At 41.2% G+C, this 26,175-nt stretch overlaps 1 protein-coding gene across 1 annotated transcript in view; it reads left to right on the forward strand.

Annotated features, from left to right (window-relative positions):
* The first annotated feature begins 669 nt into the window (after positions 1-669).
* Positions 670-26,175, forward strand: part of KCNQ1 (potassium voltage-gated channel subfamily Q member 1) — a 356,039-nt gene continuing 330,533 nt past the window's right edge. Inside the window, exon 1 of the mRNA XM_075163025.1 lies at positions 670-1,061. Within this exon, the coding sequence (XP_075019126.1) occupies positions 670-1,061 (392 nt within the window). The remainder of the gene's footprint in view (positions 1,062-26,175) is intronic.

Genomic DNA, 26,175 nt, shown 5'->3' on the forward strand with positions numbered 1-26,175 from the left:
AGCCCTGAAGGCTCTGGTGGTCCTCAGTCTGAGGTAAGGGGTTGTACCCCAGGAGCTCAAGCCACCGACAGGCCACAGGCGTGGAAACACAGAAGCACTTTGTCCCCACAAATGCCGAGTAGGCTGAGAAAGCTGGCAGGCTTCTCCCTGATCCCTACCCTATCACCTCCTGCAGCACGCTGGGCCTCGCAAAGGTAAGAGGCCACTTCCATGCAGCCATGTTGGTGACAAGGGGAAAGGTGAACCAGGCCGAGGTCACCAGTGAGGAGAGTGGCCCGACACGAAGGCGGGGTCCAGACTCCAGCCAGGGCTCGCTGCCCGGTCCGTGTCCTCTGGGGCTTACGGGCAGGGCCCTGAGGCAGGCGCAGCCGGTGGGTGAGGCTGAGGGGACGCCCCGGCTCCCTCGCTGAGGTAGCGCAGCTCCTGCCCCGCCGGGCCGGGGCCGCCGCGCAGCGCCTCCCGACGGGCGGCACCGGCACTGCAGGCCGGGTCGGGGCGGGCCCGCCCCCGCCGCGGCATCCCGTCACCTTTCCCGGCCGGGAGCCGCCCCCCAGGGGGCCGGGCCAGCGGCGGCGGCGGGAGAGGGCGCCCGGCGCCGGCCCGCAGCTCCCTGGGGCAGCGCAGCCCCGACACCGCCGCGCCGCCCGGCTTCCCCGAGCTGCCCCAGCCATGTCCTCCAGCTCCCCACCGGGCGAGCAGAAAAGCCGGAGCCTGGGCCGGCTGTCGCTGCCCAGGAAAGGCAGCATGACGCTCGCCAAGAAGCCCTCGGCGCTGGAGCTGGCCGAGAGCACCCCCAACGCCCACTACGCCCCACTCTCTGCCGCCCAGGGCGGGCAGCCGCCGGCGGGCTGCAACCCGGAGCCGGAGCGGCCGCCGCACCTGAAGAGCGAGGTGGTGGTGGTGAGCGCCGACTGCCCGCGGCCCCCCGTCAGCCTCGACCCCCGCGTCTCCATCTACAGCCTCCGCAAGCCCCTGCTGAGCCGCAGCAGCGTCCAGGGCAGGGTCTACAACTTCTTGGAGCGACCCACGGGCTGGAAGTGCTTCGTATACCACTTCACCGTGTGAGTAACCCGCCCCGCTCCCCACCGCCCGCCGGGCCCACCTGCTCCGCGCCGTGCTCCCGTTAGAGCGGCTTGTCCTGTCAGCCGCGGCGGCCCCGCTGCCCGCGCCGAGCCGCGGCTGCCCGGAGCGGGAAAACCGTCTCCCGGCGCGGCCATCGGTGCGAGGGGCTTTTACGCCTGCCCGCCCTCCCTGAAGCGTGAGGTGACCGCTGCCGCCGTGCCCTCTCCCCGCCTCCCCTCACAGGGCTCGTCCTGGCCGCGGAGGCGGGAAAGCGGCAGCCCCGGCGGTCCCCTCAGTCACGGAGCTTTCCAGACCAGCCTGGTGCTCAAGGCTTGAACGTCTTGCAGATACCTCAGTCTTCTGAGGTGGTTTTTTTTTCACAGGTGTGAAACAAAACAAACAAACAAAAAGTCATACTTCGGGGGAAAGTTTCTCTTATTTTAAACAGAAATGCTGTATTTCAGTTCAGGAGCTCTTAGGTATATCTATCAGGTAGAGCAGGAGCTGGCTTCAGGCAATTTTCTTCAGAAAGTTACCCTGGGATTTGAAATAAATTGTTCATTCTGAGTGTGGAAATGGAGTAGGTAACAGTGTCGTCCATTCTTTACTAATTTTTAATGCAGTGACTCCTGATTTTCCAGCTCACTGTACAGCACCTGTTTCTGACTGAATAGGTGTGTTATCAGTGTTGCAGCCCTGTTGGAGGAGGACGAGAGACAGGTGATGCTCCTTGCCTTTTTTATTGCTCCTTGCTCTAACTCCTTGTCCTGCCGGGTACGAATGCCATCGCTGTAATTTTTGGACAGGAAGGAGGATGACCGATGACTTTTGGAGGATGTTAAAGCCACGTAGCTGCAGGCAAGATGAAAACTGCTTTGGGTATAATATTCGCTACGGAGCGCAGCGTTTGCCCTGAGCCAGCGTGTGGTAGGTTTGTGGTGCACAAGGATCTCAACAACTGCCTCCCTGAGAAATCAGTGCTTTTTAATCCAGATGTTGCGGAAGGCTTGCATGACCCTTGAGCAATTTGCATATGTTAAATGTAGGTAATAAGGTCAGGCAGAATCGTGGTGTCTGTTTATTGTATGCATGCACAAACACACATGTATGCGTATATATATACTCTACATATATGCATGTTTATTACAATGGGTAGAGGTAAAAACATTTTATGGTCAAAATCCTAAGATAAAAGACTTTGCTAAAAATCAGTCTTTAGGACCTAATTATTGTATTCTGACTTTAAATTCTATTTCTAAGTAACTATTATTTTAAGTTAATTCAGGATTGTGTGCTTCTATTCTACATTTGAGAATTCTGGAGTCTTTAGGTAGTCAGGTAAGTGGTACCAACTTTATTTTAGTGGAGGGAAAACAGCTGTCATCTGAATATATTTAATTGGGAGTTGACTGTGTGCAGCTGCTGAGATAATTGTGGGCTCCATTCTCTCTAGCATTATGATAATGCCATTAGATGACAAAAGAGCTAATGGCTATAATTATGAGGTATCTAATAGTTGTGGTTGAACAACTTAAAACACTTTCAGGAATAGGATTCTTTTTTTTTTTCTCTCTAAAAATGGAGTTTTAGGCAGCCATCTTTTATGATTTCTGACCTCTTTCAGGTGTCTCAAATTATGTATAGAAGGGACAATAAATTGTGTTCAATATCTTAACTAATTTTCTCTAAACCTTAACAGTGGGCCTAGGAAAATCCTGAAAAAAAAACCCTGTTAGATCCCTTTATCTACCTAAGATTCTAGCCTGAATTTTAACTTTTTTTTTGCAAGTATTAGCAGTGTGGATTAATCCTATCTGTGCAAGAATTAAGATTTTGTAATTCTACTTTAGGAAAGAGATTGTAATACATACGGGAAGTCATTGCCTGTCTCTACCCCCCAACACACACTTATCCATGGTGTAAGCATTAGCCGCAGCATTTCCCCTCTTTCCAGAAGAGCTCTATCTGATGCAATGGTGAATGACAATGGCAGTAAATATTCTCAAGCGTCTTACTAAGCATTGTGCAAATTCCTTCTGTAGGACTCTGAAGAGACAGAAGAGGGTACTAACACCCCCATATGTTTCTTACAAGGCAATCTGCAAGTACCACGTGTGTATTTTTAGGCAGCCTCGCTCTGATTTCCATCAGCAGAGGGAATTGAGCCTGTACTGTCCTCAGCCATCCCAACTTCTCTTTGTGTAGTAGATAAGCCTGCACTTTTTGTGCCTGTTAAATAATGTTTTAGGCTACTGATCTTTGGTCCATACCTCTCCAACTCTCTTGCTTTCTGAGCTCCCAAAGCAACTTCCTGGGACGCTTGCTTTCTGCTGCACCAAGGAATGCTCTCTTTTGAGTACAGCCCTTGCCAGCCAGATGCTGAGTATTGTAGATTAATAGTTGTTACAACGCAGAAGCTTGTTACTAAAATAACTGAAAAGGCAGACAGTTTGCCTGATCCAGAGAAGCTGTTGTGTCTCAGCGTCTACTCTGAAAGAGGCATGGGACCTGATTTTTGCACGTGGTTTGCTAGCTTTTTGCAAGCAGTTGGTTACAAGTGATAAGCTGCAGAGCTAAAAGGACCCAGAGTTATAAGACACCCCCCCGCTGTCATGCATGCACTTCTCTCCCACTGGAGGAAGTGACTTGATTATTTTGTTGATAGCATACAAACATTCATAGAGAGCTAAGCTGGGTTTCACCTTGTGATGTGCAAGGTGGTTGTCTCTCCAAAATGAGCTTAAGAGACTAGTGTCATTTGCCCGTTGCCTCTTTGTGCTTCCCTCTGCTGGCTACCTCCTGCTTTATTCTGGGGGTTTTCAGCTGTCTGGGAGGTATTGGTTGCTATCTTAAAGGTTCAGAGGGGAGAGAAAGGGAACAGGAGTGGTGTTAAATCAGGCCATAAAGACCACAGCTGAGTAGAGGGTCCTGGCCAAGATCTAGCCCAAAGATGGCAGCAACGAGCACTGTGGGCTTCTCAATTTTCTATTTATTCCACTGTGGAGTGTGTGGCTGTGTTCTTAATTATACGCTGAAATGATTAAATTAGAAACAACTCGTGGAATAGTCAATGTAACTTGTTCTGGACCTGTATCTCTGGCTGGATGTTGAAACACTGTTTATCAAGCGATAAGAGCTACATCTACTGATTGCCTGTCACACCCTTTTCCTGCACAGGAATCTTAGTGGTATCTAGAATATTAATAGCTAAGAACTGATATTCAGAACTGATTTTCCTCAGTTTTATATTATAGTGTTTAGAAAAGGGAAGTTGAACACCAAGATTTAATCCACAGATTCTATGTTGGTATGTTTGTTTCATATTGTTTAGATTGCTATGTGTTTTGGCATGCAGCAAAGGCCCTCGTGTATCCCTTGATCTAAAGGATGGAATCTAGTTATCTTGTACAGCAATAGAGGGTTGCTGTACTAGATCAGGCCAATGACCTGTTTACTTCTGAATTGTTATTTCTTTCAAAAGGCGGCTGAAATACCTGTTTTCCAAGATGCAAAATGTATATTCTTTCTCTCTTGTTGATGTTTTTAGTCTTCCAGGATAATTGGGTATCACAGTCGTTGATTAAATCAACTGAACTCTGCACAGGTCTTTTCTGAGATTTGTTTTATTTGCTCAGACCAAAGAGCAGAAACATCTCAAGTGAGCAGAATAAGAAATGATTTATTGTACCTAATTTATGCTAGATTTTTACAGGCTGTGAAAGTAGTCTCTATGGGCAGAAGGAATGGGGAATCGGCTATTAATTTACCACTCAAAAAAACTGCCTAAAAATACTGGTGGAGATGATAGAAGCTTTTATTTCAGCTACATGACTTGGTTTGATGTTGTATTAAACTTCATGCAAATATATGAATTATATAGTATATGTACACTTAATTCTACCAGTGCAAGTAAATTGTGCTCGATAGCTGAAGATTTACATATGTGGCTTCTGCAAACACAACTGGTGGTTGCTTGGAAACTTGCATTTTGCAAGCAAGAGCTTGCCCTGTGGTATGGCTGCATGTATAGTAATGTCCTGCCAGAGCCACCAAACCCCCCTTGGCTGTCAGAGGTGAGGAAATGACTGAGTGCCACTGTTCTCAATGACCTTCGGCGCTAGGGCATCTTATCACACTTATCATAGTAGTGCACCTTGGGATAGTGGCTTTGAGAGGTGAAATGGTTTTGTGGCCTTAATGAATCAAGTTTTCAGGCTATGTGAAGAGAGGTGGAGGGACAAAAGAAGCTTAAATACTGTCCTCATAGTGGCCTGCTGAAATCCTGAGACTGTGCCAGTGTTGGAAATGACTGTAAAGAATAAGTGAAGTCTTCAGATATTTTAAAAAATTATTTTAGATTTAAGTGCACGAGGGAAGAGCTTCTCACCCTCTTTAAGTAGTTTAAAATAAAACATATTAAAATATGCCTGAAGAAACTTAAGTTATGAGCTTTCTGGTGATTTCTCTTGTTCTCAGTATGGCAAATAACGACTTCTGGCAACGTACACTGCATGTTGACTCCCCATGTTCTTTGAAGTGTTGGCTGTTACCAGAGGGAACAATTCGGGAACCGATGGACCATTGGTCTGTTCTGGTATGGCAGCTCTCCTTTGTTGCCATGCAAGATAATCAGCTTCTATCTTATCTTTGCATGCGTGTACCTGGTTCAATTTACTTTGCCTTTGTATACGTTTGGTTTAATCAGCAATGATTGTCATTGAGTTTGTTTGAATCCCAAGATGTTTACGTAAGCTTGGACTGGCTGGTCGTTGAGATTCGGGAGACTGGCCTCTAGAAACAGGGAAACTCTCAGAAGTGTGGCTGCATGGGCACACATGCAAAGATTAGAAGCAAGGGTAGAGAGAATATTCCAGTTGTGCGTGTATCAAGACTTACAGTAATCAATTATTAAAGGCAATGCCGTGTTTACATAGTGCTGCTTACATACAATACTGTGAGGAAGAAGCATAACTCCAACTTAAAATCCCATTTTTGTCATGTTTCCAAATGTACTGCAAACATACTTCCAAACCTACTGGTTCATACTCGGTGTGTAAACTGTTGAGGAGGGAGAAAGATCCATAAAATAATTAGTGTGTGCATGTGCTCACACATGAGTAAGTTTTCTTTCAGACTGAGTAAACTGAGTGAAAAAAGGGGCAAAACATACAAAGTACTATCTTTTGGACATGAACATTGGGATGTTTAGAGATTTTTGTGGCTTGGAGTCAGACTTTCAGATTATTACTTGTATTTTAAAAAGGAGATTTAAATCTTCCAAAATAAGCGTGTCTTTCCTAAGTAGAAGGAGAGAAAAATAACTTGATCACAGCCATATCCATTCTGCTGCAGTCAATTGCAGGAGGACCCAGGTTTAGCTTTTTTTGTCTCGTCAAGACTGAGGTAGTTTAGTTGAGGTCAAATTGGCTCCCTCATTTTGGCAAGTTTGAGAGAGATTATGCTTCTTGTCATCCAGAGGCCTATGTGAACAAATGTTTGTTTTATTTCTATATGACTTTTGTCTATGAGTTCCTGTTGCTTGCAACCAGCATTTAGTGTTTATTTGTATTACTGGAGCCCGCTACTCCCATCCCTTTGTGCTAGATACAATTGTAATAATAGGAATCTGCCACTTTGTCACTTCACGTTTTCAGGAGCATAGTGTGTTACAGCGATGCAGTGGCTTATATAGATCTTTGAGGTAGCACACATGTTTGAGGACTACAATTCGGAAAAATGAAGTGGAAACAAGGTGATATTTGTAGCTTTTTTTTTTTCTTTTTTTCCCCCTCAGCCCTACTGAGGGGTCTGGCATTTTGATTTGCAGCAGAGTGGACATCTTTGCAACCTAGCACTATGTATCTGTCAATATGCCTGGTAACACTTTTATCTGAGACAAAAAGGGATTGGAAAGCCAACTTTACATATTCCCAGAGAGGAAGGAAGACCTTTTGCTTGTCCCGTTACCGTAGCTGGTTGTACACGTAAGACAATTTGCTAATGTTTAGGAGTTGCTGTTGCAGGGTCAGCCCTGTTTGCTGATCAGCCAGATATTGAAGTTTTGAGTCTTGGCAGATTTTGGATACAGGTGATGTGGAGAAGTGACTTAAAGGTTTTGCTGCGCCCTCCTTCCCTGCTGCATGCCACAGTGCAGCCCCTTAGCTACAATATTGCATGAAGGTGCTTCTTTGGGAATTGTGTGATTGAGATAGTGTTTGGGTTGGCCAGTGTAAAGCTTTCCACTCTGTTTCCCAATCTGTAACGTGACAGAAGTTTCATTTTTGCTGAGGACTGTCTGGCTGTCCTGTGACTGAGACCAATCCAAGTCTGTGCCAAGAAGACCTCAAGAGTGACAGTGTAGTTACAGGTCAGGAGGGGTCCCCATTTCTCTCTCCCAGTGGGACAGTAGAAATTCTCAGGATAAAAAACACAGACACGAATAACTGCATAAATAACTAAAACTGAAAGAAAAAAAAAATCCAAGTTTACTTAGTAAAACTCTCATCAGAAAAAAAAGCAGTATTGGAAACCAGATCCTCTCAATGTCAACCACTCATAGTTAATGCCCAGAAGTCCCTTTGACTAAACTACCATCTTTGCATCATTTGTTGCATTAAAAGATTGCTGCATGAAAATTATTGTGGAAACGTATTTTGATTGTTGAAGGGGAAGGAAGGTGAAAAACTGGGTATCTTCTAATTAAAATGCCTTTTGAAGGCACACAGTATCTCTAGCAATAATTACGAAAATTCAATTTCTGTTCAGCTACTTGAAAAAAAACTTGATGAGTGTCATCTTGACCTGTGGTCCACAGGCAGACACAGAAGCTGCGTGAGGGGAGGGAGTTCTGTGGAGGCAAAAAAGACTTTGTAATTGTACTGATGTTTAGGTTTTCGAGTAAGCAGAAGGCTGTAAAGTTCTGAACACTAATGCTCAGTGGAGACAGGTTGCGTGCAGTGGAGAAACAACTCTGTGGAATGCACACATAAAAGTTATTAAATTTGGGCAGACTTTCCTGAGGTAGGCCTTCTCTCTTTTCCTATCATCCTTCCAGTATAATGTTTCAAGTCCTTCTCTGGTGTTTGCTTTCCTCCAGGAAAAGAATTATTCTACCTTTAAAAGTTGCACATGAATGATCTTAAGAAAACCAGTAAGTGCAGTATTCACATTTCTGTGTATCTGTCAAATGGTTGGCTGGGCAATTCTGGCACACTCCTTGCCTCTTCAAGGGCCAGGGAAGAAATGTGCAAGGCTGCGTAGATAGGCCTCTTTCAAAACTTTCATTGCAGCTGAATCAAGGCTAGAGTTGAGATTCAATTGCAGTGAACTAATTAGGCTGAGCTCCAAATGCCTGAGCGCTGGATGTATTACAAACAACAGTGCCAACATATGCTGTAGGGAAATATGCACAGGCACAGTGCTTTGCTGACTTTAAACTTGGCAGTACCTCATTAATTTTGTGTGTTAATAGATTGTTTAATGTGCATTAGTGGCTGAACACAAAAGCTGTGAACACTTGCTCCTTCAGTTCCAGATGGAAAATAGTGTCTTGTTGGGGGCAAGGTGTTTTCTGCCTGCCACCAAGAGGTCCAACACAAGTTTCAAATGCATTGGAAAGTTGCCAGTTGCAAATAAGCCTGATGGGTAGGCTGAGTTACAGGAGAAGAATGTGTAGATTAGTGAGTTTTTAGGTAAGGTACTAGCTCTCCTCATACAGTCATGCTTCATCTGGCATAATGGCCTGTGAGAACCATTATAATACCAGTAATGATAATGGAGAGCACGTGTATTTCCAAGCTTATACTACGGTAGTAGCTCCTGTATTTTACTTCCTACCAGAAAGATATATATGGGTGTGTATATATTTTTTTTAAATAACAGAGGGAGTCTTCAATGCTTTTAGTAGTCAAACTTAATATTAATTTTACTGTATGTTTTTAGACAGTGATTTTTTGGTGTTTGGTGTTTTTTTTTTTTTAAATAGGAAATTCTAAAGCTGCTCTAAATCAAGTAGTTTTCTTTGGCCACCAGTTTGTGCACACCTGGAGGACTAGAGACGTGCTTGGTGTGAACTTTTTGCTTGTCTGGCATGATCAATTTTTGAGGACACATGGATTTTCATCTTCTTTTGCCCACTTCATGGTACAGAATAGTAAAATAACACCTGTTTTCCAAGTTCAAGGACCTGTAAGAAATTGCACAGAGCGCAAAGCAGGGCCCGGGTAAGTGTGTAAGTATAGTGTAACTACTTGGTTTTGGTTCTGTTTTTGTTTTTTAAAAAAAACAATCCCAAAAAACCACCAACAACAAAACCCCACAAAAATCAAAAGTACTGTCCCATAGTTCTTAAATGGCTGTTTCCTCCCTTAACACCCATGCTTTACAACAGAAAACTCAGAACCTGGAAAAATTACAATAAAAAATAGGCAGGCACAGGGGAAGCCAATGATTTCTTAAAACTTAGGACAACCACTATGACAAAAGCAAGTTGAACTGCTTTAGTGTCAGAACTCCCAGTGGTGTAAGTTAATGAACACACATTTTTTTCAAAACTGGCTGAATCCTTCTTGAGTTTAAGAAAAGAATGTGTCTGTGTGTGGCACTTTATGCAAGGAATACATCAAGCACTAAAACTGCAGCCTTGGAATTTTATCCTTTTGAAAACTATAAACTACCAAAAATAGGAAATTATACTGAAATCTTTAGGTGGCCTTTAGATATTCCTAGCAATGTGCCTACAGTAGTCTTTTTAGTTTTTCTCATATGTTCTTCACAATCAATGTGATGTTTTAATATTTTATGAAAAGTGTTAACCAAAGCCAAAATAAACCTAGGACAGAAAGGGTTTCTGCATCCTTTTAAGTTTCTTCTGCTTCTGCAAATATTGATCCTGATCTTTGAATTTCTTATTGAAGTTTTCAATAGGAACACAAATCTCGCACGTCTTGCTAATGCCAATGGACTTATGCTATGTCATTTGACAATACAACTTTGTCATATTTGTAATAGAATACTGAAAGGTTTTACCTCTAACTGTAAAATCCCTTTTGTGTGCCTTTTTCTGCTGGAGTTATTTAAAAAGTAAATGCTTTGTTATATAATTCGACTAGTGCTTACTTCAAATGAGAAATATACCATTCTTAGTGAACTAATATATTGAAATAGTAGAAAATCTTTATCTTTGTTTATGTTAACAAGTTGTGCTCTTATTTATTATCTATTAGCTTTACTCTAACACACCCTGAAAAAAATAGAGCATACATTTTCTTTTGCAGTAATAGGAAAGTATAACACATTTGTTGAAGTAGTATCTGTTTTGATTCTGCAAGAAATGATCATCATGTGTTTAACTTCACTATGCGAATAAATATTTGCTTTCCAGTGGGAGCAACTATTAAAGATAAAAGGTGAGGACCAACTACTAAAGACAAAGACTTGTATACACATCTCCAAAATTAGGGCAATTAAAATTACTTGCCAGACATTCTTCACAGGATGCATAAAACTCAGTTAAAATTACTTTATTTAAAATAAGGTATTTTTTCTGAAAGACTAAGCATCTTACGGTGCTAATTCTGTATGAACTTCTACTTTGTCCATATGGCTCTTGTCTCTTGCCTGTAGTAAATATGTTAAATTAAATAACATATATACCCAGGTTTTTCACCATCTCACCAGTAGTTTTGTTGTAGATTTCTAAAAATAAATGGTCCTCCCTCTGTCCTTCTCTACTTGCCTATGTTCTAGACTGGGCAAGAACACAGACTTGTCCCCTCTGTTTAGACCAGAGAGTGGTCACACTTGCAATAAGCTGCTCACTGTCAGGCAGCAGTCTTGAATTAGCACAAGAAGATTGCGCTAGCTTGCATATGTATAACTCCAGTGCTCAGAAGTCACTAGTCTCCTCTGCAAATGTACTCCCTGAAGTCTTGGGGATACATTTAACTTTTTTCAATTTTTAACAGTATTTTTCATTGCAATATTAGTATTACATAATTTTATATGGGTTGGATAGGGAAGAAAATTGGGTCACAGTTTGAGAACAGAATGTAAATCATCCATCAGCTTACTTCCCTGGATTCTCTCCAAAGGTTTAATAGCAGAGGCATGGTACTGGTGGCAAAGATTACAGAACCCTTGTGCATCCCTAATACAACAAAGGCTGTAGTCTTTGTAGTGAAAGTATCTTCCTTCTGCGAAGTAAGGAATTACCTCCAAAGAATATGTTTGTTCCTGCAGCAACTATCCCCTTCCCGGCGAAACTGCGTCTGAAAATGGGCCAGAATTGGCTAGACTCTTCTTTTTCATAATAACCCTTGAGGGCACCACAGCCCAACTAAGAGCTGAAGTGAAGGTGCCTCATCTCCAGTGAGGATGTTGACAAGTAGAGCAAAAGAGAATGAACGCAGGAAATAGTTGCTGCTGCTAATCTCATTCTTACACCCTTCAAATGCCTCTGCCCAATTATCTGTGCAGGGCAATGGAGATAGGGGACAGAGACAAGAGGAAAGCTCTTCCATCCTGTGGCTTCAAAAAAAGAGAACGCCCTGTGCTGATCGTGTTAAGAATCAGTGGGGTTTGTATTCTGTAGAACAAAGGCTTTATCTGTCCTTTACAAACTTAGGCAAATAGTTCTTAATTTTTTTTTTCCCTACTATTCTTCCTAAGTAGATGTAGTTGAGATTACTTGATTTGTTTGTTTTTCACTTCTGTCTTAGAAGACAGTGAAATGCAGTCAATGAGTAAATAAATAAATGTGTATTGCTTTATTCGTAGTGTGAGTAAACTTCATGTGACTGTATGCTGTTATCTTAACCGTGACCCAGAAAGTATTTATAATGGATTATCTCAGCACTTCACACAAAATAAACCTGCTCACTTGGTGTTTTCTATGTCAAGAGGTCATCCAGCATCCTAGCGCTAAACAGTCTGAGCTCCCTGTTTCCACAGTATGTAAAGTATGACAGGCAGAGACATCTAAGTCTTACACGGTCATGTCAGTTGTATGCCTTTGTAGTTCTGTTCATTCGAGACAGCTCTTCATAGCTTTTGTTACTATTATGACATGATCTTATTTGGACAGCTGTGTATTTGAACCATAAAAATGAGAAAAATGCTACAAGAATGAGGGAGAAACAAGGCTTTCAGATTCTGCAGATTTTGCAGCAAATGCAAGGCTGTAGCTGTACTGTGTTAATGCTAGCCCTTCTTGGGCATGTGAATTGCTTATTGCATGCTGTCAAACACTGAGGTTATCTCTTGATGAATTCTATGGCAAGTTTTTTTGTGTGGCTTGAATGTAAAACACTACATCAAGTCTCACTGTAAAGTAAGACTGAGAAATTGAGCAGACTGTGAAAATGTGGTGTACTATGAGAAGAGCATACTCTCTAGAAATTTTCCGTGGATTGTATCTCTAAGAGTAAAGGGACACTAGCTTATATCTCTTATATAAAATAGTGTAGATAACATTCAAGCAGGTTTTAATACTAGCTGTTAGCCTCTGCTGAGGTGGTCTCCTTTTTCTGTGGAAAGTTTTGTATCAACTGCCTTTCTCTGCAAACAAACAGTGTTCATTTCAGGAAACCTGCATGTGGTCTGTGTTTGTCGTTATTGAAATAATGTATGCAAAGTGCCATGTGATTCTTCTTTTGAGGGATTCTGCTGGAAACTACCTAGCAAGTAATCAAACTATTTCTAAGCACTTGGAGGTAATCAGTCTGTTAGTTTAAACAACATATGTTAGTAGTCAACATGGATTGGTCAAAACCCAATAATATGTCGATTTAATTTCAGACTGTGATGGAGTAAAAAGACTTGTGGCTAGAGGAGAACCAGATGTTGCCATATGTATCTTTTATCAGATTCTTGATACTTCCCTTGTTTGCTTATGAACATGGTTTGTTGATGAAATTGGTACTGTGTGGATAGGAAATGGAAATTGTGAGTACTGTATTTCAGCAAAGGTGTAGACCAACTGAAAACAAACCTGTCTGGGGGAGAATAAGAGCCACCCAAGGACTAGAAAACACGATATTGTGATCTGAGGAAAGATAGCTTAGCATAAAGAACAACAGTGGGAGAATGGAAGGTGGGTGACTTCAAGTCTTCAAAAAAAGACTGCCCTAAGTAGGAGGAAAAAGATCTGTTCTTCATGTTCAGATTAATTAGATAAGAAGTAATGGTCTTTAAAGCATACTCTGAACTTCTCCTGTCTCATGGGAGGGATAGTGGAGCAATGAACTGTATTGCCTGGAAAGGCTGTAGAATCTCCTCCCTGGAAGGCTTTAAGCGCAGGCTAGATGAATATTTATCAGGGTTCATCTAGGTGTAATTGATCCTGCTGTGGGACAGGTGTCCAGGATTCTGCGTTCACACTGTGAAAGGAATATGTGCAGATCCTGGGAGCTGGGCAATTTCTTAACCTTGCGGTAGTTGAGTTCTCCTGCATTTGGTGTGTGTGTATAAGGTGGAGGGTTGGCACTCTTTCTGTCCCCAGCCTTTGTTTCTTCCCCTGAAGTACCTTTGCTCCTTTCATGTTAGTTCAATCCAAAACCTGCTATGAGTTTTTTGAGAACAGGTTTGTTAAACATGCCGCCTTCTCTGCTGTTGATGGCATCTCTGCAGGTAGTCTTCTGGCCTTTGCACTACTGCGATGGCCAGATTCCTTTGACTCTGGGGGCTTTAGCTGCGTGGAAACACAAAGGATGTGTGCTCTTTAGGTGCTTCCTCTATTGATCCTTCCAATGTGCTTACAGCAAGATGGAGTCAAATTTTAAGACTTTTCAATGCGTTGCTGCTATGGTAACAAGAACTGCTTTCCCATCTTTCCCAGCTGTTCTGTCTTTCTGTTGAAACTGGCAAAGATCTTTGGGATGAAATATTACGTATTGTAGATTGTTAGTTGAATCCACCATATCTGAATTTACAGGCTGATTTAACAGTGAGTGGCTGATGGAGATCTAGCAGGTTGTGGTGGGTAGCTGGCTGCTCTTACGTAGCTAAGAAAAGTGACAGTTGTATCAGGGTTTCAAAGGAAATGTCTCCTTTCTGTTTACTCTCTTGGCATCATAATCCTTAGCAGTGACAGCCTTGTTGCTGAAGCAAAGACCTTGCATGCTTTGGGTATCTCGTGAGAAGTGGATCTATACCTTGGTCTCGCTATGGGGAAGTTTAGAGGGCCTCTTGATTGTTAGAGCTCTCCTCCATCTGGTAGCATGCATGAAGTTGGGTCTACGTAGTTCGCTACTGTGTTCTACTTTTTGATCTCAAAAAAACTACTTTTTCTATCTCAAAGTAATTTCCCAGCTTTTTGAGAATGGCCTAGTTTATTGTCCATGATAGCAAATATCAGATGCCTGGATCTTGGACAGAGTTACCAGAAATAATTTGCTTCACTTCTGTCATTCTCCAGAATACTTCTCTCTCTCTTGCTTTTTTTTTTTTTTTTTTTTTGGTGTGTGTGTTGTGTTTACTCCCACCCCTTTTCTGGTACCCCTCTTTGTAAGAGATAGGTAGACTCACAACTGATCATATTGTTGAATAGATTCTCCGGTATCTCAGGGTTGACGGGTTTTGTTGCGAGAACTTTCTAGTTTTGTCATGAAAGGAGGTGTCAACCCATCTAGGACTTAACAGAGCTGAATGATCTCATCCACAAGTGATGGGTGATAGCTGTGTCCTTGAAAATCCATAAGAAGGGCATTCTGTGTCTCTCAGCCTTTGAGTCTCATTTTACCAGCAGATTATTTTGTGAGCAGTACTTGTTTCCTCATGGCATGTGACTATTTTTACGAGGCTCTTTTAGGCTTTCTGTTAGTCCATGAGCCATCTCTAAGGTGTTAACAGTAGCAATTGTGTCCCTGAAACCAGCTGGTTAATGGCATCTTCAAGCAGGTTACCCAGCATCAAGAGTTGCGTTGTAATAGGTGAAGAGGTGACAAAATGGCCCTGTCTCTTGCTCAGTCACAAGGGTTAATTGACATGACCTTTGACTCGCTAGTGGCTGGTCCTTCTCCAGCTGAGGTGTACCTATGTGCAGGAGTTGCTTCAACCAGCTACTGCCTGGTTGTCACAGGCATGTGGTGGCATGCACGTGTATGATGCTCCATGGCAGATAAAGTCAGGCCTTCTCAATAATCCTCAAGGTGGTTTGTGTGAAGCTGAAAGAGATCGAAGAACATAGTAATCTCTCTGCAGGCTCTGAGTTAATGCAGTATGTTAAGGTCTTTCATGAGACTGCAGAAATGAAGTATCCTTCTGTTGTCAAAATTCACCAGAATTCAATATACCTGATTATCTTAATGTCTCCTTTTTTGTGGCCTGTCAAATGGTGACCTGGAGCAGTGTCGTTACCTTTATCAAGTTCTGTGCTGTTGCACCTATGTTTAGAGCTTGTGTGGTACTTCACTGAGTGGTTCTGCAGTTATTGTTGGTCCGAAGGACTCTGAGTTTTGCCTGCGGGTAGGACCCAGTATGTGGAAGTTGCTAGTTGAAAGTGTTTATCGAGAACCATTTCTAACAATGGGTAATAATGTTATCTAGTGTCAGCTGAAGACTTCTGAGATGCTGAAATTCCACCGTGTCCACTCTCTTTCCCACTTTCCCACAAGAATTTGTTTGCACTGAACTCTGTATTTGATAGGGAGTTGAAAGGAAAGATAAACCTTTTGTCAGATATGCTTGTCTCCTGAGTAGAGGGGAACACCACATGGGCTCACTTGCCAAATACAACAAAGCTGCAGTGTTACTCAGCTTACGGTGGGGTGCCTGTATATGTACAGTGGATGGATTGTACATGTAATTTATGTATTTCTAAGAGCTCTGATTACTGCTTAGTAACCTCTTTTCCTTTCTGTGTAAATTTGGGGGGGAAAAAATCCACAAATGCATGTTCTAAGTATTTTTTAGGTAATTTTTTGTTCTGATTTAAAAAAAAAAAAAAAAGTAAGATAAGAATATTAATTGGATTTTAACTTTGTAATTCCTCCTCCCTACACTGAAACTTTATAGATGTTTTTAACTAGTGCTTGCCTATGTTGAACTGATAATTTTATCAATGAAAACTTAGGGAGGCGAAGGCAAAAATGTCATCCAGATACTTAATTAAAAAAAAGTCTGTTGCCACAGCAGAATCAAGAAATAATAACAGATTTTTGTTCTGCTTCTTTGTCAGGTAAATCTCTGATGTGCACTAAGCTGTATGATGTTCCAGATTGTGTGTTTATATGTGCACCTAGGTGTGCACATAAGTGTACATAATTCTCAGACTGTTACCAAGCACTTTGCAAAAATCGTTATAATGGAGATTGAGGCCATCATTCTGTCTTTTTCTACAAATGGGAACTCAAGGCATAAGATTAAACTCAAGTTTTACCCTGTTTGGCAGTAGTTCAACTGATCTTAAATATTTAAACAATTATTTAGTCATGCCTCCTGTTTGTTTTTATCAATTATATCTCCTCTGTTAAAAGGGATATTTTTATGAGCTCTTCATGTTTCAATTGCCACCTGTTTAGAAGGAAAAAAAGAATCAATACTGCTTCATTTAAAATTGTTTACTTAATGATCCAAAACTCAGTAATAGGGAGCTTGATCCAATCCATCAACTGCCACTAGCTGTGAGGTGTACTGCTTGCACCTGGCCTCAGGACAAATGCAGTTTCAGGAGGAAGGAAGAAAAGCAGTCTTGCAATGTTAGGAAAATAACAGCCATGTGTATCTTTGGTTTCCTCTGCCCCCCATAACAAATGCAATCTGATGATGCTTCTGTCTGGTTGTTAAAATGAAGTGCTCTGTGTATTCATTGGAATTGCAGTCTCTCTCCCTTGAACACCACATCTGTTTGTTAAGCAGACTTCATTGTCATTGTCCTTTTTATATGGTGCCTCTTTTTGCCTGCTTCCCATGCTCCCATCCCTCCCGAATGCTCAAGCCATGTGGTGTGTAGAAGAGACTGTATTCTGCTGAATTTTAGCCACCAGTGGCTGTGGAATACCACAGCCATGGGAAAATTGTGCAAGTTTTAGGACAGGAACTGAAAGCAGAAATTAAATCAATTGGAGTAAAGTGCTCCATAACTAGCAAATGATTAACCCAAATAAAATTTGGCTGCACCACTGAGATTAGCACCTACCTTGTAAAATAAAACTAGTATTATAGGGCATGTCTTTTAAAAGGTATTTGGTAATTGAGCTCTGCTTTGAATAGGTGGTTTTCCTATATAGTTAGGAGAGGCTATGGTGGTGAAAGTAGTTTCTTCACTTTTCCCTGTTCTTCCATTTATCTTACGATAAATGTAGGAAAGAATGAAGTGTTTTTTACAGGATACTTGTAGGGAAAGTGTTGCTGTTGCAATGGAAGGAAGATAGCCACGGGAAACCAGAGAATGTACGCTTTCATTCCCAAAGTGTAACGTGACTTCTTTATATTAATGAGCTGAAACAAGTTTGAATACATGGAATGAAATGAAGAAAAATAGCCTAGACACTAAGGAATAAGGACTGCCTGTAAATTTATTTATTCTTTGCAACTCCCTGGAGTCAGCTTTACTGGCTGCTTTGTTTGTTTGCAGAAGAGGAGAGGAAGAGACTAGCTCTATCAAGACTCCATGGACCTGAATGAAACAATGAGATTTACTGGCTGTAGCTTTCTCTCCACTTCATATCTCTAAGAAATTTGATACTAGTCCAGATGGTTTTAAAAGATGTGTCTTCACTGCTGTCCTAGACCCAAGTGTGGATTATAATTGAGCTGTGACTGCTAGATCAGGCTGGATAAAGCTGTGTTAAGCATGAAGGTAGAGGGAACATATATGCAAACCCTGCATTTGTGCCAACGGGCAGGGCGTGAGTTGGTTCTGGCCCAAAAGCTAGATAGCCGCAACGTATAGGGTTGCGCCTGCGCTAGCAAAGCCTCTGAGAGGCAGGGTTTATTAGCACCAACAATTCTAGCTGGTGTTGGGACCAAAGTTGGCACTGAGCCTGACAGAGGTAGTGACTACACCTAAGTGGGTAGACATTGACGCTATGTACTATAGCATAATCTTCTAGGGCAGGGGTCTTCGCGCCTTGTATGTCTTTACAGCGTCTAGTACTATGGGAATATTCATGGCTCTAAGGTAAAGTGACAAGACAAATAGGTAGCCAGTCTGTACTTCTGAGTTTACCCTGCCCTGATACGGCACTAGTACCTTGGAGGACTCTGCTGTCAGTACTCCAGGATATGTGTTAATGCAGTGGCATCAGGGACTGACCGACAACTGTATCATAGATAAGGTTTGATCCTTCTTCCTCCCTGACCCACAAGTTAAAGTGAACTTGTAGGCTGTTCTAGCTGTAGTGAGTAACACAGTCTGACTGCTCTCTCCCCTGGCATCCAAGTCTAAAGCTGTTATCAGCACTGCTGTGGCTCTGTGAAATCACACTAGTGTTTGATTTAGGGGGAAACTGGCACCTCTCTGACAAGTGCTGGAATGTCCCAGTCTGTCCTTGGGGTGCTGTTGGCATCTTTCACAGCAATAAACTCCCAGTCAACAGTCTTGATCATGGGCAAACACCAGCCAAGTGCACAAAAGCGCTTATCACCTGTTAGGCCGTGCATTCATAAAAAGCAAAGTCATAAAAACCTTCAGTGGCTGGCAATTCCAGAGCTGACTGTTAGACTTGAAAAGAAGTCCTGAAGAACACAGCTTCTTATCAATTTTAATTGCTGGGCAGTAGAGGGTTGCGTTTGTTTATCAACATCTGGTATTAGCAATTCTGTTTTACACTGTGTGTTAGATGTTTCTGGCAAGCACTATTCTGCTGAATGTAAAATTAAATTCAATGGAAATACTTTGTTTTCAGGAAGAACTCAGGCTGAACAATTGAATTCAACTGGTAAAGAAATGCAAAATGGAGTCTTAAGAAAAGATTGACTGGAGGTGCATAGTGCAATGTTAAGATGTTGAATTTTAGACAGTTGGTTTTTTGAACTTCCTTCCTAGCTAAATATATTTAACTAGGAAAAAAACAGATGTTGCTATATTGTAATTACTTTGCATTGCTGCTGAAACTAAGTTCTGTATTTCCTAATCTTTTTAGATTGCATTTTTAAATGTTGCATTAATGCTTATGCATTAATGTGAAAATAGAAACTTCAAAGTTAATGTTCACTGAATGGTCCTGTATTCATGCCACACACTTAAAACCAAAATTCATGTCACCTTTAAGGAACTGGGCCAGAGATAAAGTCACTTTGAACAGTTGCATCAACATTCGTAGATGGTTTTGCCCATGAGAGGTGTCTTTACATTTTTCTGAAGTCAGCTTGCTGGATTTGAGCAGGCATCAAATTCCACATGGGTCTACAACTGGATCAGTAGAAACCGGTAGATGTGCAGGTTTTTGAAATGCCAAGCAAGCATTTTAAATGCAATTAAAAGGGCACCTGAGCTACTTTTAAACAAAATAGTGATAAGAAAACCCCTTGGATTTTAGTTTGAAAATTATTCTGGAACTGCAACTTTCAAACAAGAAGCTGATATGAAAAAAATGTGTACTTTATGGCAGCTGCTAAGGAGCACATTGACAGCAGTTAGTTAATCAGGAGTAGCTGCAATGGAAGCCACTTCTCTGATTGCAGCTCTACCCCTTAAATAACAGCTGTGTCCCAGAGCTGTGTCCCTGTGTGGTATGTAGGTGGGATTTTCACACATGGCTTGGGAAGATATGTTGGAACGTCCCTCACTGACTTGAAATGAGAGCTGCATTCACTTGCTCTCTGTAGCAGCTTTGAAAGTCTTTAAATGAGACTTGACCAGAAATAACCAATTCTACGAGTGTGAGTGTGGCTGTTTGCATTTAATGCTTCATCCTTTTTGTTGAGATCGTCAAGGAAGCTGATTGTTTTGATGGGCAATTTGTTTGCAACTGTCTATTGCCAAAAGACATGTAGACGAATTGGGGAAGGGGAAGAAAATAATGTCCTGTTAGCACCTAAAAGAGGTGATAACAAGGGCATCTTTAATTTTGGTGCCACACATGTACATGTAGAGAATAGATGCCATTACCTCTCCTACAAATGTGTATGCCTGTTAATGTGCTGCTTCGATGCCTGGTATTTGAAGTAGCATACAAACATCACATCTCTATTTCCTTTCTTTGTATGTATATCTGGCTTCATTTGAAATTCTTCTTTTTCCTTCAGCATTTTTTTCTCTTTTTTTTTGTGTGTGTATATGTCTCAGTTTCTTTGGACTCTTGGGAGAGCAGTTGTGTATTAGATTAGAAAAAGCAGCAATGAGAAGCTAGGACAGTTGTTTACTTACTGTGTTAAACTCTGTCCACTCTTAAAGTGGAAGGAAACTGCTTTTCCTTGTGACTGCCAGTTGCCAGGATTTTAGTGTTGGTTTGGTTTTTTTTTTCCTCCTGCATGAGGAATTTCATAGTTGAAACTGCCTTGGCTTATGAAAAGCTCGTTAGCTTATGGAGAAGAACACTCCTACTGGAATAATACATAGCCAAGCTATTGCTGGCTGGCTACCTGTGCGTGATTAAATAGAAGCAGGAGGTGGAATCAGACAGTTTTCAAGTGGTCACAAGTTCAAGTCTGTGAGTTCAGAGTACCCTGGCAGCATTACTACGCGGCTGCCTTTGCTTAAATGGATAGGAGGTGTATGTTTTTTCACTTCTCATCTTGATTTTTCTTTTTCTGTTTCCTTGTATTTGTTAGCTCTTATTTTTCTGACATGAAATAGCAAATGTTTACCTTTCGAGCAAAATCTTTCTAAGCATTCACAATTCTAGCCAGGGAACGGATTTGCATTTTTGTTTGGAGCAAGCAGTTCCTGTTACTCATGAAACAGGAGTGGCTTTTTAATAAAGACGCCAGATCTCTGCTATGTAATTACCATAAAATAACCAGTACAGCAATTCTGTAGCGTCAACAGCTTCACAACCAAATGCTTTCTGAACTGCTTGTAAGCTTAGGTGTCAAAATAAACTCTGAAGAGCAAACTTTAATGCGTAATACATGCACTGTTTCTAGACTGGAAAATCTCTCACTAACCCAGTATGTAATACAAATGCATCTACATACCCAATCTTGTTAGCCAGGAGACTTGCTGGGAGTTCAAGGAATATGAGCTCTGCAGAAGGTATGGTACACATAGCTATGAATATCTGAGTGTATAGTCTGAAGATTAATTGGCTGAATGTAGGCACTTTTTGAAAGGCACCAAGTCTTTACCTTCTCAGGCCTGTGCTGATACTAGATGTTCTGTAATCTGTTTTGAGCACAGCTGATCTTTTAAACAACTTTACTGTCAGGTTGCCATCTCTTTTTTTCTTTTTTTTTTTTGTGTGTGTGTGTGTCTGTGTGCTCAGTGTTTACCACCAAACCACACTGCTTCACGGTAGACGTTGCTAGGTGCTAGGGCAATGCAAGCAATAAATAATAAGGATCATACTGGAGTCTCCTCATGAAGTATAGGATGGGACAGTCTCCACAATAATTGCTCTTTTTTTTCTAGCCTCAAGCACAGCAATCTTCTCTAAGGCTGGGACACATCCTGTTCAAAACAGAGTGCAGTGCGTGGAATGAAAGGTGCCCTAAGCAACCAGAAGACAGTGGCAGATATTTATGAAAGGGACCTTGCCCAGTGAGCTGAAGCCTGCACCCTGGGGAATGTGGAGCCCTGCAGCCCAGCCAGCAGGATGGGGCTTCCAGGCTACTGAATAACTCAGTTTCTGAGTTCTGCTAGGGAGTTATGCATGGCAATCTGTTTTCCTTTCAGTGATTTTTTTTTTTAATATCTATTTTCTTTTTTCCTTTTGTGGTAACTTGTATTTCAGTTTTAGTTCTCCCCTGTAGGTGGGACACTTGCTGATTTCAGTGTGATACACTATTTGGAATGTTAAGTATTTAGGAAAAAAAAAACCAAAAGCCACTGTATAAGTGTTCATTCAGAGAGTATTCAAACATACTTTATCCTCTGATGAGATGCACTCTCATTTGTTTTCCGTCTTCTTGACCTGTGGGTCTTCCATGTGGGCCTGCTAAAGGCATGTTTGCTCTGTGACCCTGTATCTTAGGAAAAACAAGAGGAGATAGAAAGCCGAGGAGAGATGCAGAGTGAAGAAAGGGTAGAGGTTTGTGTAATACCAGCTAAAGCAGTGAAGTTAAACAGACAAGTTTTTGGTGTGGTGGCAAAGTTAACCCAACAGAAAGGTTATTAAGTCTAGATATCCTTGTTTGAAGAGCACTTCAAGCTCTCTCAAACATTTTTGGTCAGAAAACTGCAGTAACACGCTGGGGGGGTACTTGTTTATCCCTGTTCCTTTACTATCCTGATATGTGTTTCCACAGCATAGAAAGCCTGTTCTAGTGTGTGGCTAGAGGCTGAGGCAGGGGCGTGAAAGCTTGGAAAGCCTCCTTGGTGTTTGCTGAATGGAGCTACCACACCTGAAGACTGCTGTCCGCATTCTTTTATAATCCTCTAGCTTTTGAGCCATTTAAAAGTTGTGATTTCAAGGTGTGTGACGAAGGCTTTTATGAATCCACTATTATTATGTGGTTTTCAGGCAGCTGGCACGAACCATCTCTCTGGTAAGTCTAAAGTTTCGGTAAATAAGAGGCCCCAAAAATCAAAGTAACCTGTCCACCATGAAAAATATTCTGCCAAGATTAAACTTAAAGAATCCCAGAACCCATCATTAATTTTTGCTTATACATTCTCTCAGATCTCTTTAAAACATCTGTGTCCCTATAGTACAGTGACTGTTTATTTATTTGGTGCTGATTGGGTATGTACTGCTGTAATGTAGGGTATCTGTATTGTGTAGTTAGAAGCCAGCATGGGTAGGCATATGGCTAACTTCTTCCTGGCTGGCGTAGAGTTTCCTAACTCAGCTTGAAATTAGGGCTGTAAATTTCTGTGCTACCTGGCAAATAGATTTGCATATGCATGCAACTTCCAACTAATTGCAGTGAAACTCTTAATAAGGTTGATCATCATCTTCCCTTCTCTCCCGTTACACACATTTGAAAGCATCCTAAGCTAAAATATACTTTGCTGTCTGTATTACTGCACCTTAAAATCCAAAGGCATCTTTATTCCAAATTCTTGAGCTACTGTAGTTCTTACTCGTGGATTATTGCAGTGCTATATTGCAGTTGCAGAGCCTCAGCCTAAATCACCTATCAGTGTATGAACCTCTTAACCACTGGTAGTACTATCATCAGTTCCTACTCTGTGTAAACAATGTTTGAGTCTCTGTGTGAACCTATCCTTTGCTTTGTTTGAAAGAAAGTGGCCAGAAGCAGAAGAAAACCATGTGCTTCCTTTTGGGTCAAACTAAAAATGGTTTTGGAACTCAATATGTATATGTTGTACTGTTAACTCAGAGATATTTTCCAAATATTTTACTTAAGAATGTATCAACTGAGGCAAAGATCAGATCCAGAAATCTGTCGTTCTCAAGGCTGTATCCTTTGGTGGTGCCTGATGCAAACAGGGACCAGGGAACCAGGCTGGCCAATGGTTCAGTTTCTGGTACGCTTTTGGATCAGCAAAGCTTCAGGCGGTGATAACAAATGAACTTCAAGTAATTTCATTTGCTACAGGAGCTGTACTTTTGTATCTAGAGTATAAATAATACATTGTGTGTAACGGACAGATTTTTAATTGATTTTTATGAACTGTGGGTGCCATTTTTGTTGCTGCTTAGACAACACAGTTCTGCTGGCAATTAAAGGGATCTGTGCACTTAGGAGTTTGGAAAAAACCCACCCCGAATAACTTAAAAACAAACAAACCCAAAATACTGAAGAAAAAAACCAAAACAACAACAAGCCAAACCCCTAAAAAACTCACTTTTGTATTCACTGCTCAGCGTTACAGCTGATACAGGAAAGTACCTACATGTTAGGATTATTAATGACTTCTCTAGTGTATATACTAAATATTTAGAACATTCTGATATTACCACATATTGATTTTTCTTGCCAGGCTGCACTGGGACTCAAATCATTAATGTTGTTGATTTAAATCTTGACAGTAAAGATGTTGAAAGTTACCTGTAATTGCATAATCTTCAGGCTTATTTTATTTTTCCCATTTGTTTGCGGTGATGGGAAACAGTTATGTTTAAATCTAGTTTTAGGGGGTCTGCAATAGCTGAGGTGACAAAGTTGGAGGGAGGAAGAAAACCTATATTGAAATAATCTAGGCTGAATATCTGTGGTTATGTATTCTTCAGGTACTTGGAACTAGAACACCCTATTAAGTCTCTTGTAAAGCCAATCTTGCTGATGGTGAAAACTGACTCAAAATGTTGGAAAGCGTTTTTGGTTTTATTTCTCTAAAGTAACATAAAACCAGGGCTAGCAAAACTAAATTATGTTTGGCCTACATTTTATTCTCTCTTTTCAGTGTCCATTTTTCTTTTGTGGGAGGATACTTTGGAAGAGAAAAGGGAAAGCAAGTAGAAATGCTAGCAGCCTGTGTCTCGTGATCAGACCTCCAGAACAATATACTCAGTTCAAGCAATCGTGAACTTTTCCCTATATTAAGGAAACAAGTGACACTTGTAAAAGGAGGATTGAAAAAAAAATTAAGAACTCAAAACTCTCCGAACTGTTTCATTAGATGACTGAAATTATAAGATAATAGAAGTATATCTTAAGACTCCTCAAACCAGGCAAATGAGAAATTAATCAGTACTTAATGATTAATTAAAACCCTAATTTGGAAGAGGAACTTTTTTCTTCAGCACTGTCAATTTAACCTCAAAATAAATGCATGCTACTGATTGAAAATTCAAAGGAAAATTGTTCAACAGTATGAATAAAGTTAAAATCATCCTTAGGTAAGTTGTACACACTTGTGTTCCTCTCTTTGAAGAACTTTGAGTAGGCATTCAAGTTAAACTCCTGTATCTTTCAGCTAATGAACAAAAAAACCCCCAATTCTCAAGAAAGTCTAAAAACTATAGAAAGACTTTTCCTATTTTTTTTTTAAATATATTTTGAACACTTTTGAGGGGAGATCACAGATAATCAATTCCTCATACCTTCTTGAAAGAAACGGGATGTTAAACGTATTCTTCCCAAGGCTACCTTATTGTTCAAGTCCCTTGTTATGCCTTTCGTCCTGTGATGCCTGGAAGAGGACTTGATGACACGTAGAAATCCCACCAGTCCCTAGCAAATATTGTGGTGTTGCTTTTCAGTCCCTCACTGCCTCTTTTTTGTTTTTCTTTTCTTAGACTTCCAAGTTCCTCAGAGGAGACAGTATCTTTCTCTTCTGGGTGTGCTTGTAGGATGTCTAGTTCAGTGGAGTCCCTGTGCTTCCTTATTGTCCTCTGTGGTTGCAAATAATTTATCACAGTTTATAAGTGGTTTTGCAAATGAAAACAACAACAAGATGGTGTATTGGAAAAGCAGCTACATGACAAATTGATAAACTCTCCTTCAAAAAGATTCTGCTTTCTTCTGCTTGGTTTGGCATATCTGTTGTTCAGAATAACCTGTTCATAACACCTGTTGTTTAACAAGTGTTATGCAGAAACGACAACAAAGAGTAGCATTCATTATCCATCTTTTGTTGTGTTAAACACAATATTCCAGGAATGAGGAAAAAATGCAGTGCATGCAGATAAGTCACACATTGAAAGTTCCAGGTCCTTTTCCTGCTTTTTGTTGTGGTGGCTTCTAGGGGCATTGATTGTTTGCACCTCTGTAGTACTTAAAAAAAAAAAAAAAAAAATCAGGCAAAAGGTGTCTAAGAACACTTAGAGCTAGCTGCCATTTCTGGCAAAGCAGACTGTATTAATAAGCTTGGCACTCATCTTTTTATGGGTGTATGTTATTGTTTCTACATGTGCATTTGATTACCCAGAAGACCTTTAGTTTCCTGACCTCTCAAGGTGGAAAATCGCAACAGTTATAACCATCAGTGCAATCTGACATGCAAACAGTGACCTTGAACGTGTTGGACTTGCTTCCTTGCCTTATTTGGGAACCTCTGGTAAAAAGCTGTTCAGATAAAACACAAGTTTGAAAGCGGCACTTTAATAACAGCAGCGCAGTGGTCTAGGGGAAACAGTGTTACGAGCTGCATTTTAAATATTT

This window comes from Calonectris borealis, chromosome 14, assembly GCF_964195595.1.
Source record: "Calonectris borealis chromosome 14, bCalBor7.hap1.2, whole genome shotgun sequence".
In the NCBI taxonomy this organism is placed as follows: Eukaryota; Metazoa; Chordata; class Aves; order Procellariiformes; family Procellariidae; genus Calonectris; species Calonectris borealis.